Below are 20,641 nucleotides of genomic sequence, written 5' to 3'. Positions count from 1 at the left end.
TCATTCTTCTACATGGCATTAAAATCCAGGTTTTAAACTTGCCTTATACATGTTACATTTTCTCAAAGCATTCTTTATGAAGAGAAAAATCTTAATACATACGAACATATGTACGTATATAAACACATACATACATAAACACGTGTACATACATAATTGGCCAAGCCTCAGTTAGATTTGTCAGACACAATAAATGAAATGCACTTAAAAGTATACTTGTTCCAGTCTTAAAACGGATGCTGCATATTTGATTTAGCATCAAGAAATGCAGGCAGTAACTAGAAAAAATATATACATATAATGACTGAGCAACTGGCCCAGCATGTTAGGGGCCATTTTAATAATCCAATCTGCAAAGCCAGAATAAAGTCTTTTAAAAAAAAAGTTGTTTTTTGTTTTTAAAAAGGTGGATATTAGCTTTCTTTCATAATCCAGATAAGCAGAAGACTACATTTAATACCTATATTTGGTTTGGTAAAACTCTTTTAAAAAGAAACAGTCTAATAATCCCATTTAATGATTCATCAGGCTGAATGAAATCTTAGAACACTTTTCTTCTCACATTCTTCAAACTGCATTTATAATTTGAGTCTCTACAGGCACCAAGATTTTGTCTATACTCTGTATATTGTGTATAATTTCTGTTACTTTACTAAAAAACCATATAGCTAAAAACAAATTGCAATAAACTGAAATGAGATAATCTGATTTCACACTGATTAGGTTTCCAAATAATGCCAAAATGTTCCACTTGCCCAAACCTAGTATCTAAATAGGTTCTAATCACACCAATAATTTTTTACTAAATAAAAGTCACTTTTAAATGAGAACAATCTGAATCATTAGGCTGCAGTTTATTCTATTTTCTATCAGATTATAAAACAACCAGTGTAATGTACATGACAGATAAGAATGATCAAGTCTTACCTTTGTCAGTTGTTACTTTGTCCACGCATCTGAAAGAAATGAGAATCAACTATTAAAAGAACAATCTTGCACACTTTCTTAAAACACAGATATTTATCTCTTTCAGGTTCATCTCCAGAGTGATGCAGAAAGCACCTAGAGTAGTGTGGTCAATAGAACTTTCTGCAATGATGAAAATACTATATATCTGCACCTTCCAATATGATAGTCACATGTGGCTACTGAGTGCTTGGAATAGCTTATGTAATTGAGGAAGTGAATTTTTAATTTTGATTAATGTAAATTTAAATAGCTATCATATCTGACAGCACACAGCTACAGTATTCTTCAAGACAGTTTCTAACCATAAAAAGATTAATACAAAGGAAATATTGATTTTATTATATTAAGTGGTTATGTAAGAAAATGTCCTTATTTTACTAAATGCAGTAACTAGGGGTGAAATCAAACATTTGAGATTTTCTCTAAGGTATGTCTGTCAAAAAAAGCGGGGAGGAGAAGGGAGATAGAGGTAATGAGCAAAATCTTGACAACTATGGAGATTTCACTGTACTGTTTTCTCTATTTTGTGTATACTTGACAATTTTCAGAAGAAAAATTTAATGAACCTAACAGAAAACCCCAAATTATTCATTTGTTATGCCCAAGTCAAAATCTATTTCTACAAAGGCAAAAGACTGGACCTTAGAAATAAATATAATTTGTACTTTACAAATTAGATAGCAACAGCAAAGAGTTTTATGTGTTATAAGTGGATTTTTAAAAATGTTACTATCTTGTCTTAAATTTGTTAACATTTCTACCATTCATAACTGTTGAGTGTGGTAAAATGAACCCCTGCCCCTGGAGTCATTACCCAAATTCAAAAGTCCTCAGGTCTTGGATCTGTATTGTAAAGATGTCACACAGTATTTATGAAGCAGTACAAAGTTGGTTTGTTTTTTTTTTTAATTTTTTGAAAGTAACCCTGATATAAATGAAAATCTTATGTAATAAAAGAATGTCCAAATACAGAAGCCATAGCATAATACAAAATCTGTTCTCCTTAGGGGCGCCTGTGTGGCGCAGTCGGTTAAGCGTCCGACCTCAGCCAGGTCACGATCTCGCGGTCCGGGGGTTCGAGCCCCGCGTCGGGCTCTGGGCTGATGGCTCAGAGCCTGGAGCCTGTTTCCAATTCTGTGTCTCCCTCTCTCTCTGCCCCTCCCCCGTTCATGCTCTGTCTCTCTCTGTCCCAAAAATAAATAAACGTTGAAAAAAAAAATTAAAAAAAAAACAACAAAATCTGTTCTCCTTAGAAAGAACAGCTATCATTTTCTCATCCCACTTTTTTTTTTTAAAGCTTGGTATTATACCTTTATTTTAAATTATATTATCAACACCCCAGTTAATAATTAACATAAGATAACTGCTAATCATCCTAACTCTAAAGGAGAAGTACAGATTTAATTGCTAAATTTTGAAACTATGCAATAAACTTTCCAAAATCGTTTGGAATGCTAACATGTTTCTATTACCATATTGATCACCATAAGAGGAAAGCTCAGAATTTTAAACTTCTACAACTGGAGCTTTCTCCAAAGAGTCTCAAAAGCTGTTTCAATTCAGAATATTACTGCCTTTTCATTCCCATTATCATGACACCTTACAAAAGGAAATAGCAAGAAAGTGTCACCCAAAGGTTTACTACCATTTTACTTTAAGCAAGAAAATACACCAAAAATGGAATGCCATGTACCAGAAAATAGAGCAATATTTGTTTCCTTCATTTATAACCTCCCCCGAAACCTGCAGTAGTCCCTCTAAGAATACTTCATTTTAGCCAATAGGGTTATTCAATAGCTAGAAGTTTAAAAAAGTATTTATTGAAGTTTTACACGAAGTGCATTGGCTAAACACAGGCCTTATGATCATGGTAGAACAAAAAGAAGCCTTTTTTGCAATCTAACCTACTTTTAGTTTAAGAATTAGTTTCCGTATTAGTAAAAAGCAGATGTTTTAACTTGATGAATTCAGAAAAAAAAAATGGTAGAAATGTACATATAGTTTTTTTAAAAAATATTTTTGAGAGAGAGAGAGAGAGAGAGAGAGAGCGAGAGCATGGGAGAGTGGCGGGGAGAGGCAGAGAGAGAAGGGAACAGAGGATCTGAAGTGGGATCTGCACTGACAGCAGTGAGCCCCATGCATGGCTAGAACTCACAAACCATGAGATCATGACCTGAGCAGAAGTCAGACACTTAACGAACTGAACCACCCAGGTGCCCCGAGAACTGTACATATACTTTAAAATGAGACGTGGATTGGGGTGCCTGGGTGACTCGGTCGATTAAGCATCCAACTTTGGCTCAGGTCATGATCTCACGGTTTGTGGGTCTGAGCCCCACATCAGGCTCTGTGCTGACAGCTCAGAGTCTGGAGACTGCTTCAGATTCTGTGTCTCCCTCTCTCTCTCTCTCTCTCTGCCCCATCCCTTGCTCACACTGTGTCTATCTCTCTCAAAAATAAACATTAAAAAAATGTTATTAATAAAATAAAAATTAGACATGTATATAAACATCTGCAATTAAAATATAAGAATCTGGGGGCGCCTGGGTGGCGCAGTCGGTTAAGCGTCCGACTTCAGCCAGGTCACGATCTCGCGGTCCGTGAGTTCAAGCCCCGCGTCAGGCTCTGGGCTGATGGCTCAGAGCCTGGAGCCTGGAGCCTGTTTCCGATTCTGTGTCTCCCTCTCTCTCTCTGCCCCTCCCCCGTTCATGCTCTGTCTCTCTCTGTCCCAAAAATAAATAAAAAACGTTGAAAAAAAAAAATAAGAATCTGAACTCTTAAGCTTATTGGCCAAAATACAGCAAATGATGAACCAAATTCTTCAATGGTACTGATATAAAAACCTTTCTTCATATTTGGTTTATCTTTTCTTATAATTAGCCTTAAAGTTTTATTTTAAAATGTTTCTAGCATTTAACTTTATGCCTTTCTTTTGAGCAAATTCACTGAAAAATCATTTCCTTCCATAAGGATTTCCTGTTCATTAACTTTTGAATGTTTCAATGTAAACGAAAACATTGTTACAAGCATAAATGTACATTAAAAACTGTAACCTAGTTATCACTTAATTATAAAGCTAACTTCACAAATCATAAGTTGTCAGTTATTGATGAAGACACTAATTTAAAGAGCTTAAGTAACTTGCCCAAGGTCACTTAGTGAGTAGTAGAAAGCTGGGAGCAGAAACTATCTAGTCCAATCTTTTTCTACTTCATTACTTTGCCTTCTAACAAAAAAAGAGGTTTCAAACAATCCAAATCCCTGTAGTTATTAACCTTTTAAACTACTGTACACTTTGCTGTCTCTTCAATCAAGAGAAACAAATGTAGGTGAAACAGCTATTACTGAGAATTTATAGGAGGAAACGTTGGAATATGTAAAAGAACCTGAAAAGAACAAGTAATTAAGACAGAGATTAAATCTCTTCCTTCTTTTTAAAAAATTGCCATATGTTGTTAGGAAAATAGAGAAGAAGGTCAGAGAGTACCTGACCAGGGTTCAGTAAACTGATACTCAAAACCTCACGAGAGGTGCCTGGGTGGCTCAGTGGGTAATGTGGTTAAGCATCCAACTCTTGATTTAAGCTCAGGTCATGATCCCATGCTTTGCAAGACTGAGCCCCAAGACTGAGCCCTGTGTCAGGCTCTGCACTGACACCATTGAGCCTGCACGAGATTATCTCTCTCCCTCTCTCTCTGTCCCTCCCTCCTGACCCCTCCTCTCTCTCAAAATAAACAAACATGAAAAAAAAAAGAAAGAAAAAAACCTTTTGAAATATCTTGAACGGTTAAATAATTTTAACTGATTAGTTTTAAAGTTTGCTTTATCACTCTGAAAATCTGTAAACCATGCATACATGTTTCACAAACCTTCACTAATCACTGCATCTTCCCTTCAGACTGCAAAGTCCTTCAAGACCGGGACAATGTCTCATTTACCTTTATAAAGCCTCTCCCAACAGGGTACCGGGCCCAGTTACTGCTCAATCATGGTTTAGTTAACTGAAATGCTTTAGAACTCCTTTGATTTCTAGGGCATGCAGTAAATTATTACTAGGAAAATTTATTTTAACAATCTGATCAAAATTGCGTAACTTCAAATTAAGAGACAGTTCTGAGGCTAAGAGAAGGTAAAAGAACACTACTATCTTTTACAATACTGGATAAGAGGGAAGGACACTAAGAATTAAGGCTCTTTCTCCCCCCAGGGAATAATATGGAGGAAAAAAACTGAAGGGATTAAATTAAGTCATCTTCATCCAAGTTCAACTGTTTTAAAGTAAAAAGACTCGTAAGTACTTTTGTTGCCAAAAGTTAGGGGAAAAAAACCAAAGAAATGGAAAAAAACTATTGCACTAGGTGTCATCAGGTTGAGACATCATTTCTGTAAGTAAAACTGGTAGGAAAGTGGGAGGGAAATGAGCAAGGAAGTTTAGGTATATTTTACTCAGATGGGTAGGTGAGAATGGAAGGGCATTACAAATGTATTATGAGGTTATTAACTTTCCCAGGTGTGGCAAAAGAAGGAAATGGAAAAAAAAATCCCAACTTTGCAGAGCTCACATAAAACCACCACGCACCACTTACGTCTCTGGTGTGCTGCCACCACTCAAAACTAACTTTTAGCAAAGTGCATGCAGTACGTACTAGGCTTTGTGTTAAGTGCGTCACGTGCTGTACTTAAATTCTAATTCATCTCATAAGGATTAACATTAGCTCCTATAAACAATGAAACTAAAAGCACACGCAGTTGAAGAAATTTGTCCAAGGAACTTAATCCAAGTAAGGGTAATGATAGCTCTTTTCAAACTGGTGAGATTAAATACACAATCTTAAAAGTTTTTGTGACTGGAATTAATCTACAGGAATTAGAATCCCAATCGCAGCCAAATGATTTGTATGTACAGATCTTTGTTCACAGAATTGCAGTTTACACAATAAATTCTCTGGATTATGCTAACTCAAATAACATTCAAAAATTTGAAGTACATCTAACACCTCTGAATTTTATCGCTTTCTGAGGGGCTTCTAAGACAAGCATGTAAGTCACAGACTTAAGTTTTTATTTTGGAAGAGGTGTTTTCAAGTCTTAAATTTGGGATGAGCCAAATCTTGCCACACTATCTATGGGAGGGGGCGCTTAAAACTGTAATTCCCCCACTCCAATTTTCCCTTTTACCCATTTTTTTTCCACTTGAAAGTCGAAAGATAAAAATGTTTTCAGCGACGAATTCAATGGCTAATATGATTAATTTCTACAATTTACAAACACACGTACTCAGTATTTCCGACATAGAAACATCTTTAAATATTTATGTTCCTGGTCCCATTATCCCTAGGTGATAACAGAATTCCTTGAAGAATTGTCTTTTAAGGATGAAGTTCCTACGTTGGAGCATAAGCACAAGCAGAGAAGCGAAAACTAAAAATAAATAAAGAAAAGAAAAGAAAAGAAAAGAAAAGGAAAACCACTAAAAGATACCCATCTGATTCTGCTGTGTGAAAGACTACACTTAAAACTGGCAGAGCCACGTTTCACCCTCCTAAGCACCAGATTCCTAAAACAAGTGAAACGTGATGTGAAAATTCAGCAGAGTGGAACAAACTACATAAAGCTGCTCATACAACTGGCTCTCGAGCTAATTAATGGGAAGGGGGGGTGGGGGCCACACACTTTACAAGCCAAGACCGTGCTGTTGATTTCCTAATGGGGATGTGATGTAATACCGGAGGGCCGCCTTACGAGGGGAAGGGACAGGCTGACAAAGGGAGTGCAGATGCCAGAGTGCGGGCGAAGCCTGCGGCGGCGGGGAAGAGGAGGGCCGCTAAAGGCGCAGGAAAGGTGTATCCCACAAAGGACGACCTCGGGGAGAGGGGAAGTGGCCCCGCGGACGGAGCGCACGGGGGAGGGCCAGAGAGGAGCGACGGGACAGCTAGCAGGGAGGCGGTGTGACATCTGGCGCGCGAGCCGGCAGGGGGCAGAGCAGGCAGGATGTCACGTGGAGTGGGCGCTACGGGAGCCGAGAGGGTTGCGTGCGGACAGAGGGGGGTCTTTCCCACCGCCTGAAAGACTGCGTTACTCACAGGAGTCGCGGACTCTTCTTGCCCTGAGCTGGAGACGGGGGCTTCGCGGCCTGGGACTGCTGCCCTGGGGCGTCGGGAGGCCTGGCGCTGGGGCTGCTCCTCCGCCGGCGGGGATACTCGGCCTTCCTCCGGCGAGACACAGCGGCGGCGGCGGCGGCCGCAGCGGCCCGGCCCCGGTCCCGACCTCCCCTCAGCACGCGGCTGCTAGTGGTCCCTGCAGGCGCCGCCGCCGCCGCCGCCGCCTCAGGGGGCTGTTGTTGGGGCTCCTCCGGAGCCGCCTTGGCCGCCGCCGCCTCTCCCCCTTCCTGGTCCTGCTGCTCCGGGGGTCTCGGCTCTTCCGTCTCCCCCGGCATCGGGGCTCGTCCGTCCCCCACCCCCTCGTCCCAGGCGGCGGAGGCGGAGGCGGCGGCGGCCGCGGCGCTGCTCCCCCCGCCCCCTTCGCCTCCCGGAGCGTCCGGCTCAATCTCACTCAGCGCTCCTCTTTCCCCCCTCCCCTCCGCCCGGCTCCGAGGGCGCCCCCCCCACCCCCTGCCACTCAAGGCCCGCTACCGCTGGCGGCGCGCGCGCCCGCCACAGACGTGCAGCGGACCAATCGGTGAGGAGGGACGGCTTCTTCGTCCTGCCCCTCGCGGCCTCTCACGCAGCGACGTACCAGGTTCCCTCCCCCACCCCTTCCTTCAACCAATCAGGAAACGGCTCTAAGGGAGCGCGCGAGGTTTCCTTCCCCGCGCACCCGTTCTCACCGTTAAACGGCTGCGTCTCGCGACAATCCTAAAGTGACCTTCCTCCCCCCCTCCCCCGCCCCACGAGCTCAACGCGCGCTAGGGGCAGTGGGAGGAGCAGGTCCCGCGAGGAGATTGGTGGGAGGAAAACGCACCTTTTTCCCCGCCTCGCGCGCACCCTGGACTGGCTGCGCGCGCACCTGCCTCCCTAAGGAGCCGCTAATGCCACAGGGCTCTTTCTATCCTTCTTCCTTAAGCCGTGGAAGTAGCCTTGGCGTTCTTCTGCCTCCACCCCGACCCCACTTTCCTGTCTGTGGCCTTTCTGTCCCCAGCGCCGCCAGGTCTTGCGGAAAGAAGGGGAAAATTTTTTGAGTTGTCGCTTCTCCTTTAAGAAAAAAAACGCCGTCGGCTGCCGGATGAAAGTCTCTGAAAAAATGGCGGCGGTAGAACAGAGGCGGGGTCGTGAGGGCAAGGAGGGCCCGCCTCTTGGCGCATGCGCAGGGTCAACTTGTCAAAAGGCATCCTGGGAGATGAAGTCCTGAATATCCTGAGCTTTAGCAAAAGACGACAGGCAACTGGAGGCGTAGAGGATGCTGGGAGGTTTTGAGTAATGCACGATGGGAAAGGTAGTTTACTGGTTCTGCAGTGGGCGTTTGCTCTTTCAAGGAGGTAGTATTTCCGGGTTAGGCCGCGAAACTTGCACAGATCCCAGCTGGGTTGTCGGGGCAGTTGCTGGTTGGGATAGCTTAGGACTGTTTTCCTGACTTTGGAATCGGTGTTGGCGACACATTTCTTGGGTGGCCACGTTCACAGTGGCCTGGATTGGTTACTTTGCACCTCCTAGCGTTCATGTTTGCAGTATACGCCTCGTCATCTTATGTGTGACCCGTGAGCTCCTAGAGGTCAGGCACTGAATCTGGATCCGTCGGGTGCTTGGCGCATAGCACAAACCCACCACTCATTTGGTTCTTAATGAAAGTCTGTGGAGGGGCGCCTGGGTGGCTCAGTCCATTAAGCCTGGGACTTCAGCTCGGGTCATGATCTCACAGCTGGTGGGTTCCAGCCCCACGTGGGGCTCTGTGCTGACAGCTCAGAACCTGGACCATGCTTTGGATTCTGTGTTTTCCTCTCTCTCTGTCTCTACCCCACTCGCAATCTGTCTCTCTGTGTCTATTAAAAAAAAATTTTTTTTTTAAAATAAAAGTTTGTGGAAAGGATTCTAGAGTTGCTGTTTTACCAGATGTTGGTGCCAAGGAGCTGGCGTCAGCTGCCTAACTTGGCTGTGGTCCCTGGGCTGCAGGGAAGGGGGTAGGGTGAAGGGTTGTTATCGTGATTCTGTGACCTACTCAGAGAAACCCAAGGCCTCTTTCATGCTCCCTCCCTCAAAGCCACTTGGCTTCTGTGGTTTTGAATGTTTCTGCTGCACAGGAAGCACGGTCAGAATAGCAGCTTTGTCAAAAATTACCTGTCTGTTCTCTAGCGTATGCAACTATATTATCCTAATGCGTCAAATGGGAGTTTCCATTTGTTTTCCAAATTGCAGTCAGTGACTCCTGCATTCCTTCCTTACTGCTTTTCATGAACTATACCCAGGAAGCGATGTGAGAGAATGGTTCTTACCCCTAGAAAATAAAACATCCAGGGTTAAAACCCCCCAGGGAAAGCAGTTGGAAACAAGATCTGGGGATCCAATTCTAAATTTCACATAAATCATTAAGTTAAACTGCAGATGGAGTCTAATATTTGCAAGCCAAGTGCTGAAGTGCATTTTTCCTCGGTGTCTTGGCTTAGTTACCAGTTCAGATGAGGCAAATGGCATATTTGCTGTCGAGTGTTCTGCACTTTCATAGGACTAGTGACATTTCAGTTGTAAAAACTACAGATTAGTGTGGATGGGAATTTTTTCAAACCCATCTGGACTTTTGGAACAGCACTGACATCCAATGGCTGCTCAAAGTAATGCAGAGTGGGAATCTTTTGATTAAAAAAAAAATCTTTGTGTCAAGAGGGAATGAAAGAATCAATAATTCCTTTAAATCTGGATAAATCCTACTAAATCTGGATTGGGGCGCCTGGGTGACTCGGTTGGTTGAGCATCTGACTTCAGCTCAGGTCACGATCTCACAGTTCATGGGTTGCAATCTCACAGTTCGTGGGTTGGTGGGTTTGAGCCCTACGTCGGGTTTTGCACTGACAGTGAGAAGCCTGCTTTAGATTCTCTCTCTCTCTGGATTATAGTAAATAGTAAAGCTACCTATAATTCTGTTAATTTCCTCAAGTTACTATTCCTTGAATTTATTTCACTACTGGTAGAGATGGAGATAATAATATCTGTTTCACAGGGCCATAATTATAGTTCTTCACACACTGCCTTCTCATAGGAGGCCTTTTGTAAATGTTTTATTTCATTCAAGGTGAGTAAAATCAGAGTGGTAAAAGATGAAAGTTAATCTCAGTGTCCTTTTTCAGAGAAATTGCTAGAAAGCAACATAGCTAAGCAGAAATTGTGCTTCACTGAGACATCTGCAGCTTAACGCCTTGTGTCTTGTCTTCCCATTTCATTTTTCATGACTGCTATAGTTGGTTGTGTTTTGGACCACAGGCGTAGCCAGGCCCTGAAAATCTAAATGTGACTACTACTCTGCCCTGCTTTTAATGGATTTACAGTCTATTCAGGAAAGCAGGGAAGCATAGTTTCAGGATAATTAAGTGAATGAAGACAGCAAAACGAATTGGGTGCTGGTTAACTGATGGAAATTTTATGAAGGAAACTGCTTTTGTGGTCCCCAGCTTTATGTGCACACACACGCATACACATACTCACATACACTCACACACAGCAGGTTTTCTGATGCTCCAGCCACACTGGAGGAAACAAGTGCAAATCTGCCACTCCCATGAATTCAAGATGAATCCTGGCACATAGTAGGAGTTCAATTTTTTTCAAAGTTAATTTTGAATCTTTATCACCCTGTCCAATGCACTAACAGAACTCAAATCCTACTACCCATCTTTCTATGTCCCATTTTTAGAACCCTAACTTTTCAAAAAGAAAAGAAAAAACTCACCAAATCAAAAGAGAGGAAGTGCTACGCAAATACAGGAACCAAAAAGGGTTATAGAGGCTGCTTCATGCTGTTTCGTTCAGTTCCTTTGCAGTCCTCTTCAGCACATGCTAAAACAGTTCCTCACAACCTGTGGGACCAGCGCATCTTGGGGTGCGTGACAATGGAAGAGTTGGGTGAGTGAGGACCTTCCTGGAGGGGAAACTGAAGGAATGAAGACTTGGCTACCATCTCTGTGTGGTGGGATGTACTTCTAGCCAGGGGGAGGGTGCTGCTGGAAGATTTTGTTTCCACTTCTCTCTTGACCTCAGCCCAACCAAGAGTGAAGCGTGAGGAACTAGGATTGTTTTTGGGGAACTCCGGGTGCACTCTTTTAGTGGCACAAACAGGCAGAGTTTGGTGCTTAGCGGAGTAAACCATGCACAAATACTTTTGGACTGAATTGTTTATTATGAGTATTTGCCCCTTGGCGACTATTGGAGGTCACAGGGTGGTCACACAGTTGGCACCTGCAGAGATATGATTTAGGAAGAAAAAAAAAAAAGGGAGAGAGATAGATGGTGTTGGTGAGGAGAAGAAATGGAAGAGCAAGAATGAGACATCTGTAAAGGTTGGAGAAAGGCCAGGGTGCTTTCATTTGTTCCATGGTTTAGTATTAAACCAAGGAGAATTAGCACAGTAACTCCAGCAATTCTGTTGCTAAGCTCTTTATTTGGAGGAATTCTCAAGGAACAGATTACTACGGACTGCAAATATGATACTCTTTCCACTTCAAACAATTAAAACCAGCAGTGAAACAATTGGCCACATGGCTCAGAGAGATCGCTGACTTCAAATCTTTGGAGTAATGGAAGCTTTGTCATTCTTGGGATTCATTCTTTATCCTCAGCTGACCTTTGTTGCTGGCATCCTTCCTAATACTGAGTCACTAACCTTTACTCGCTTTCCAAGCTGTATTAATTCCATAGTGTTACGGGTTTTTTATGTCTGGGGTATGTCAAAAGTGTGAACAACAACAACAACAACAAAACGTATCTCGCATATTGTCTTTTGTTGCTGTTGTTAATTATTGGGAGTGTTAGTTATTGGGAGTGTAATTTGAGAGCGCGAGGAGCAGAGAAAGGAAGAAAGGCAAATTATAGGAGGAAAGAGATGTTAATGAAGAGGGAAAGGTGGTATTTAATAGACACAAAACTGTTTTGAAGGTGAAGTCTCTCTTTTGCTGCTTGGGGTAGAACATGTTTTGGACTTGGACTAGAATCCACATTCTTATTCTGTGTGAGAATTGGGGAAGTTCACGTTTCTAAGTTCAAAGTCCAGCTCACTAGAATCTAGCCCTTCTTTCGTATTTTAGCAACACCTAATGGCTTTCACGCAGGTAATTCAAAAGGGAACTAATAAGTATTCAGCGAGTTAAGCTAAAACCTAACGTTTTTACAGATATTAATCATGTTAGTGTCTGAAGCAACTCTCTGAAATAGGTATTATCCACTTTATTTCCAATGAGAAAACTAAGAAAAATAATAAACTTGTTCAGTATCGCTCTCAGGAACCCCTAACACCAAAACTGATTAATCTACAAGGTGTTCTCCTATTTTTTTTTTAATGTTTATTTGTTTATTTATTGAGACGGAGAGAGAGAGAGAGAGAACGAGCCAGGGAAGGGCAGAGAGTGAGGGAGAGAGAATCCCAAGCAGACTCCACGCTGTCGGCACAGAGCCTGATGCAGGGCTCAAACTCAACCAACTGTAAGATCATGACCTGAGCCAAAATCAAGAATCAGACACTCAAACAACTGAGCCACCCAGGCATCCCTCTCCTGTTTTAGAAGTGTGTTCCAGCCAGTAGAACAACCCAGATACTTAAAAAATTACAAATTAGATTTGTACAGTTTTGCCCTAGTTGAGCAGGATGAAGTGGTAGAGAAACCTGGTCCAGAAATGGAGAAAGGGGGAAAGTACCAAACCTCCTAACAGGTGACAGGTCAGCAAAGGCAGGCAGATATTTTCTTTTTGCAGTATCTCCTCCAAGGTCGGTAGTTTGCAGCCACCAGCTTTTACCTGAAGCTTCATTACTCAGGGAGGCCGGCTAATGGGGAAACAGGAGCAGCCTCTGGCTCTGAATGAAAGCTTTACAATCCAGTGAGATCCCCCAAGAGACCTCACCTTACTCCTTTCATGTTAATGTTGACATGATTGGATTTCCACAGATGAAGCACCACAGAGAAGGACTGTGGAGTTTTCAGCGTACTACCACCCCCCACCCCTTGTAACCCTGCATTTGTCATACTGAAGTTAGTCATCCTCAAATTACGGAATCTGGCAGAAAGCAAGATAATCTCGGGTGTTGGTGTATGTGCATTCATAGGAAAAGGGAAGAGGGAGGCCTGTTAACTCATGACCCAGCGGGAGAGTTTCACTAACTTTGGTGTGTAACCTACTCCTAGAGATGTTGTGTGTGCCTCATGGAGGGTCTCCTCTCTCCCCTAATCTTTATTGTAAATGCTCTTTTATTTTGAATCCAAGGAGATGTATGACTTCTGGTTGGAGTGAAGCTTAGAAAATAGAAAAGAAAAGGGGGGGGGGCTACGTCTTAATGGAGGGGCACTGAATAAAACTTTGGAACTCAGTTTGGCATTCATTCTGGCTAGTAAGGTTATTAGAAAAAAGTTTTGCTTTCTCTTTCTACTTTAGTTTTCCTTTTCTTTTTTGTTCATTTAAAAAAATCTTTTATTATCAGCAATTTTAAAATATACGCAAGTAAAGAAAATAGTTTAATGAAATCTAGTATACCTATCAACCAGCGTAAACAATCATGAGCTCTTGGCCAATCTTATTTCATTAATACACCCATCCATTCCTTTCACTCCTGGATTATTTTATTTTATTTTATTTTATTTTTTTAATGTTTATTTTTGAAGGAGAGAGAGAGAGAGACAGAGTGTGAGTGGCGGAGGGGCAGAGAGAGAGGGAGACACAGAATCTGAAGTAGGCTCCAGGCTCTGGGCTGTCAGCACAGAGCCCGATGCAGGGCTTGAACTCACAAGCTGTGAGATCATGACCTGAGCTGAAGTCAGATGCCCAACCAACTGAGCTACCCAGGTGCCCCTAATGTTTATTTATTTTTGAGAGAGAGAGAGAGAGAGAGAGAGAGAGAAAGCATGCACGTGGTGGGGAGGGGCAGAGGGAAAGGGAGGCAGAGAATCTGAAGCAGGATCCTTGCTGTCAGCTGTGAGCTCAAAGCCCCATGTGCCCGACGTGAACGGTGAGATCATGACCTGAGCCAAAGTCCAACACTTGTCCGACTGAGCCACCCAGGCGCCCCACTCTTGGATTATGTTAAAGTGATAATCGGATATTACATTCATGTCATTAGTAAATAATTCAGTATTAATCTCTAAAATAAATATATACATATACAAATAACCATAATAGCATTATCACGAACAAAATTCATAATCGTTCTTTAATATCATGAAACACGTAAAATGTTAACAGACATTACTTAATATTATCAAATGTCTTTTTACACCTAATATAAGTTAACAGTGCTTATTTAAAGTATTGAATATTCAGTGTTCAATATTCCTCCTTGTTTTCTTTTTATTGAAGTTCACACATTGAAATTAGTTGTGTTTCTTAAATCTCTTTTAATCTCAGTTTCCCCTTCATCTCTTTTTTTCCACTGCCGTTAGTTTTTGAAGGGTAGTTTGCCTTGAAGAGTTTAGCTCAGCTTGCTCATCTCTAAAATGATGCATAAACTTCAATATTTTTATGAGATGGGTGGCTAAGAAAGATCTGTAGAAAATTTCACTTGCAAGAAATTACTAGATTTTTTAAAAAATTCCAGCTAGTTAATATGCAGTGTAATATTAGTTTCAGGTGTCCCATATAGTGATTCGACACTTACATATATCACCTGGGGCTCATCACAACAAGTGCGCTCCTTACTCCTCTTCACCTATTTCACTCATACCCCCACCCACCTCCTCTCTGATAACCATCAGTTTGTTGTGTATAGTTAAGAGTCTGGTTCTTGGTTTTCCTCTCTCTTTCCCTCCCCTCCCCCACCCCCGCCACGATCATCTATTTTGTTTCTTAAATTCCACATATGAGTGAAATCATATGGTATTTGTCTTTCTCTGACTTATTTCACTTAGCGTGATACTCTCTAACTCCATCCACATCTTTGAAAATGGCAAGATTTCATTCTTTTTTTATGGGTGAATAATATTGCATTGTATATACATACACCACATCTTCTTTATCTGTTCATCAGTTGATGGACTTTTGGGCAGAAATGACTAAGTCTTTTCTTATGCTGTTAATAAATACCCATCCCCCCTGATATCTAAAATAAATGAAAATCTGTTTTTTTAATGACCTGTGTAAAGTTCATTTTCCTCATCTGAGGACTTCAGACCTAGGCAGATCCTTAGAAATAATATAATCCACTGTTTTGGTGACTTAAAGAAAACATGACCTGTGGTAAGAAAGCCACCACAGATCCACTAATGGACCTCAACCCACAATTTGAGAAAACCTGTAATAAAATGACTTGATTATGGGGATGAGGAAGTGACTTCAGAGAAGTCATGCCAAGATGGCCCCAAGAATCCACGTGAGGATGGGGACTGGAATTTTTGACTTGAAGTTAATGCAGGGTCTGGGATCAGATAGTCCAGGATCAGTCAGACAAGGCTGCATCAGTAGTAGCTGATTTACAAAGTAAGGATGATAATATCACCTGCCTTAAAGCATTAGGATGACTAAATGAAATATATAAGTTCCTGAGCATAGTGCCTGTAATGTGTTGATTTTTATTAATTATTATTAATTTCATCATAACAGAAAAGTGGTAGTGTGCTACTTGTAAAGTGCATTGGTTTTTCTGAAGAAAACTACAAGGGAAACAAGTCTCAAGTATTTGGATTGCAACATCTCGCTTGATTTTGCAATAGCTGTTTTCTCCATGATCCCTTTTTTCCCCCCTAGTCTAAAAGACAGAATACTTCTACTTGGTTTTGACAGTTTTATCATGTGCTTGGTATGTAAGAAAAAAAAATAATCAGAGTTAAGAATAAGTGTTACTGTCTTGGTATACTTATTTTTTTTAAGTTTATTTATTTTTTGAGAGAGAGAGAGAGAGAGAGCATAAATGGGGGAGGAGCAGAGAGAAGGAGAGACAGAATCCCAAGCAGGCTCCACGCCATCAGCACAGAGCCCTACGTGGGGCTCGAACTCACCAACTGTGAGATCATGACCTGAGCCAAGACTAAGAGTTGGACGCTTAACTAACTGCATCACCCAGGTGCCCCACTGTCTTGGTATATTTAGAAAAAATGTAATATAATTACTTCTATTTTTCTGATAGGAAAAATATATAGGGATTTACTTTTTTCTTATTGGGGATCTTTGTAGGCAATCCACCCAAAATGAATGATAAGTATTAATACGCTGCATTATAAGAAGTCAAATTCTTGAGTGATGCTGTGAAATTGAACGCAACCATAGGAAATAGGTCACAGTATGTGGAGGCATTAAACATCTTCTGGTAGAATAGACCACAGTCTTGAAGTAAAATATGGAATAAGAGAAGATATTTGGAAATAGCCCTAACCCAAAAGGAGAAGATGAATGGAGGCACAGTGGGGATAATTAAGGAGGAAAATTATCCCAGAAGACTTCCATATTCTGTATTATGCTTCTCTTGTATCTTATAATATAGATGCCTTATTGGAGGAACTGGAACGCTCCACTCTCCAGGACAGTGATGAATCCTCCAGCCCAGCTCCTCTTTCCCTGGATCAGCATTCCAGAAAGGAGACTGACCTTGCTGAGACTTCAGGTGTCCCTTCTGTTCAGGATGATACAAGTCCCTTGCTGGTAACTTTCATTTATTGGAGTACCTTGAATATAAGTGTTTGAGTGCATTTCTGAAAATTAATTTTATCTTACATAGAGTGATGTGAGAGGAGAATCATATATCCAAGAAAAATCCCTCAATGATAACTTAAAGGTGGTAGTTTTTGGAAAGGAGGAGAATTGAGAAAATCATCATGGAAGAATAAATCTTTGAGAATTAAATTTTTTTCTAGTGAGGGCATGGTAACAGAGTCTTCCCTAGTTTACTTGGAAAATTCTGATATTGCTGTCTGGGCATCAGAGATGCATGTTGCAGTATGTCTGGAATTAACACTCCAGAAGACCAGGGATTACCTGGGCAAGGCCAGGTGGGAGCTCAGACAAGTCTTTTCAGGGTGACCTTCTAGGGCCACAATTTTCCATGTCTTATTTTCTATTAAATCTATTAGGAAATTCAATTATTAGTATACCTAGAGATGATGACACTCTAGGGGACCAACAGAAACAAATTAAACTCAGATGGTATTTTTTTAAAAATCCAGAAATCCAATTTATCATTGTCTGGTTAGAGATAGTCTAACCATCAAATAGAATAATAGATACTAGTATTTGCTATATACATATATATGTATATATATATTTCCTTCCTATATGTAAGTCTACATGAATCTATGTTGTACTTAGGAGGTTGCTTGATGAGAATAGAATTAGTGTAGAAGAGGAATTAAGTAGTTTTCACATGTGGTGTTTTGAACTATGATATTCTGATTCGTCCTTGTACACTTGGTATGAAATCACAGGTTGCACAGACATGAAATCTGAGCCTGTGGTTCCTTCCCCCTTTAATGGTTCCTCCCTCCACCTATATACATACAGTTTTAAGGATGAACATTTATTTCTCTCCTAGGGAGCTACTGTCTCTTTTCCTCAATGCAAAATCATAGCCATAGGCTCCTAACTGGTCTGCTACCCTTGCCCCCAGCATTTTATTTTCAGAGTAGCAGCCAGAGTGATTCCGTAAAACTTAAATCAGATGATGTCATTCCTTTACTCGGAACCCCACAGTGAATTTCTATCTCCATTTGAAGCAAAAGCCACCATCTTTACGCTGACCTTAGTGGGGTGACTATACGCTCGGTTCACTTGGACGAGCCCTGAGTTTATGCTTGTTTTCTTGACATCCTATTATTGGCTTTGGCATTTACCCTAAGTCTTACATATTTTAGGAAGTTTTCTTATTAGTGTTTTCTTATTAGTATTTACACTAAACCAGCGTGGGTTCATAGACCTCCATTTGGTTCTTCTGGCTTCTTCTAACGCCTCATCTAGTAGCATGTGAAATACATCCAGTGAACAGAATTCGAACTGTATTATGGCTGAATCCTAAAGATGGCTAATGACAACTCATCTCTCTTTCCCTGATCCTGTTCAGACACATCCTAACTGGCAAGGTCCTTTTCAGGGATAACATGCAGGGTGTGGGCTGTTAAAGCTAAAAGCTTAGGCACCATCAGGGACAGCTAACACCTCTGGTTGCAGGTGATGGCGGGGGAACTTTGGAAGCTTTTTCCCCAGCCGGTCACTCTGTATAGCACCACTCATGCTCATGAGAATCATGGACCCTCCTCAGGGTCAGAAAAAATATGGGAAACTGTGGCTTAATATCATACAAATTACGTGCAGGAAATAGAGGCCAAGCATTCTTACCGCTGAGTGTACTGTATTCTAAATGTTCTCATTAAAGCAGCTTTGTCCTTAATTGTGTATGTACAGCTATAGCTATTTGTTTTATTATTTGGCAATGCTTTTATTTTTGCAGCAGATGCTTTTAGCAGCATTTGGCTCACGACAAAACCAAACCCAGAATTACATGTTTAATTTTCTCAAGGAATTGATGATGAATGTGTAATTTGCACAAAATATATGCCAACATTTCCTGTCCACCCCCGGTGGCAAGTAGAGATGTTAGTGCCCCTTAGAAGACAGGAAGACACAGCCATAGGGACGAAACATCAGCATCTACTTCATAAGTTGCTCATGTAAAAAGAACGTGCCTGATGGTTTAGCATGTGCAGCTGCAGGAGGCGTGTCTAACATGTCACAGTGAAGCACACCTTTACATCTGCATCAAGTGTCGCTTCTAAACTGGTTTTGTTTGGTATCAGCTTCAAGGTTTCTTGTGCTTCTAACTGAAGTAAATGTGACAATTGAGTTGACTCCCTTTGCAAACCGTCAAATAATGTCAATTTTATATCCGTGCCACCAGAGACCTCAGTTAGAAAATTTGTTAATTCCAAAATGGTTTGATTTTTTTCCCCTCTAATTGAAAGGATCAAAATTCAGTATTTGGAAAGTCATTCTTTCCTCAAAAGCAGAACATCTGACATTGTTAATGCCATTGTAAATTTAGTTGGGAAGTTCAACATTGAAGACAAAGTGGGTTATTGTGCGTGTGTGATCATATGAATACAAATTTTGATGGAGAACAGAATTGCCGTTAAAAAAAAAGTTCCATATTAAAAAACCTATGCAGCAGAAATGTGCTTGAATTGGTTGTGATGTGCACAAAATTCCTGACTGCATCCAAGCTCCAGGATTCTACCAATCAAAATAGAAACTGCAAATGTCAAAATTTACAGATCTATATTTCCACCATCAGAGTATATATGTATCTAACTCATCTACAAAACTTCTGTGACAGAAGCTGATGTTGAATATGGAAACAATATTTCAGCATGGCTGCAGGCATTTTCTCTCTGTATTGCCTGTCATCAATCGGATTTTAGAAATGCCTGAGCCTCTGAAAATAACATTTTGTAAAGCAACTTAAATATAGGTTGCATTATGTGGAAAATCAGTCAGAAATATTTAATCGAATTATTCAGTGAATGTAGCATGAAAATTCAGCTTTTGAAGCTTTCAGCAAGTTGCAATTATGTAAAACAAAGCTTGCAAAAAGGAAGGAGCTCAAATTTCTCTCTACAAAAGCTGGGGAGGAATTGAACAACTTAACAGATGAGAGCTCAAATGGTTTAATTACCTAATTTGAAAATTGTGCTTTGGAAAAAATCTTGTCTTTGATGGAGTTTCTAATTTTAATTGGATAAATTTATATTCTCCACCAGAATGGGATGAAATTGTGAAGGCCTATGATTTGCAGTATCTACATTTGGCAAAATGTTGAAAAGAATCACAGAGACGACTTAGGAGCCCTGTCTTGTAAAAATATTATCGAAGAAAGGTGCTCTGGATGGAGGCAGAAATACAGCATCTGTGAAAATACTGGGGCAGAAATATTTATACTTTTTTTTTTTTTTTAATTTTTTTTCAACGTTTATTTATTTTTGAGACAGAGAGAGACAGAGCATGAACGGGGGAGGGGCAGAGAGAGAGGGAGACACAGAATCGGAAACAGGCTCCAGGCTCTGAGCCATCAGCCCAGAGCCCGACGCGGGGCTCGAACTCACGGACCGCGAGATCGTGACCTGGCTGAAGTCGGACGCTTAACCGACTGCGCCACCCAGGCGCCCCAATATTTATACATTTTAATATGAGAAACATTTGAGAATATCCTCAATTTAGCAGAATTTGCCCTGAACTTATAGGCTCATCAACATCCAGAGTGGGAATATTTTCTCAATTAATTCTCAATATTATGGTCTACAGAGAAGCATCAGTTAAAAGTATCAATAACTTCAAAATATATTTATATATTATACATAAAATGCATATATATAAAATGCAGCTCCTTAACTAGTTTGCAATACTAAAAGATATGAAAATAATAAGATCATATTTTATTAAAAATTTTTTTATTAGTTTATTTTGAGAGAGAGAGAGCAGAGGAGGAGCAGAGAGAGAGGGAGAGAGAATCTGAAGCAGGCTCCATGCTGTCAGCACAGAGCCCAATGCGGGGCTTGAACTCACAAACCTTGAGA

At 41.1% G+C, this 20,641-nt stretch overlaps 2 protein-coding genes across 5 annotated transcripts in view; one reads left to right on the top strand and one right to left on the bottom strand.

Annotated features, from left to right (window-relative positions):
- The window catches only part of ZFP91 (ZFP91 zinc finger protein, atypical E3 ubiquitin ligase), a 47,336-nt gene extending 39,800 nt beyond the window's left edge, over positions 1-7,536 (bottom strand). For 2 of the 3 annotated variants that reach the window (XM_047876758.1, XM_047876759.1), the window contains exons 1-2: positions 7,053-7,535; positions 928-956 (exon numbers count right to left, since the gene is read on the bottom strand). In XM_047876758.1, coding sequence (XP_047732714.1) covers positions 928-956; positions 7,053-7,405 — 382 coding nt within the window. In that variant the 5' untranslated portion in view covers positions 7,406-7,535. Of the gene's footprint in view, positions 1-927; positions 957-7,052 lie in introns of all 3 variants that reach the window. The other variant, XM_047876760.1, reaches the window with a different exon arrangement.
- A 144-nt stretch (positions 7,537-7,680) lies between these two features.
- Positions 7,681-20,641, top strand: part of LPXN (leupaxin) — a 41,298-nt gene continuing 28,337 nt past the window's right edge. Inside the window, exons 1-2 of one of the 2 annotated variants that reach the window (XM_047876763.1) lie at positions 7,681-8,400; positions 16,567-16,724. In XM_047876763.1, coding sequence (XP_047732719.1) covers positions 8,385-8,400; positions 16,567-16,724 — 174 coding nt within the window. In that variant the 5' untranslated portion in view covers positions 7,681-8,384. Of the gene's footprint in view, positions 8,401-9,966; positions 11,016-16,566; positions 16,725-20,641 lie in introns of those variants that run through there. The other variant, XM_047876762.1, reaches the window with a different exon arrangement.

Source organism: Prionailurus viverrinus, chromosome D1, assembly GCF_022837055.1.
Source record: "Prionailurus viverrinus isolate Anna chromosome D1, UM_Priviv_1.0, whole genome shotgun sequence".
NCBI lineage: Eukaryota > Metazoa > Chordata > Mammalia > Carnivora > Felidae > Prionailurus > Prionailurus viverrinus.
This window is presented reverse-complemented; position numbering and strand designations above follow the sequence as displayed.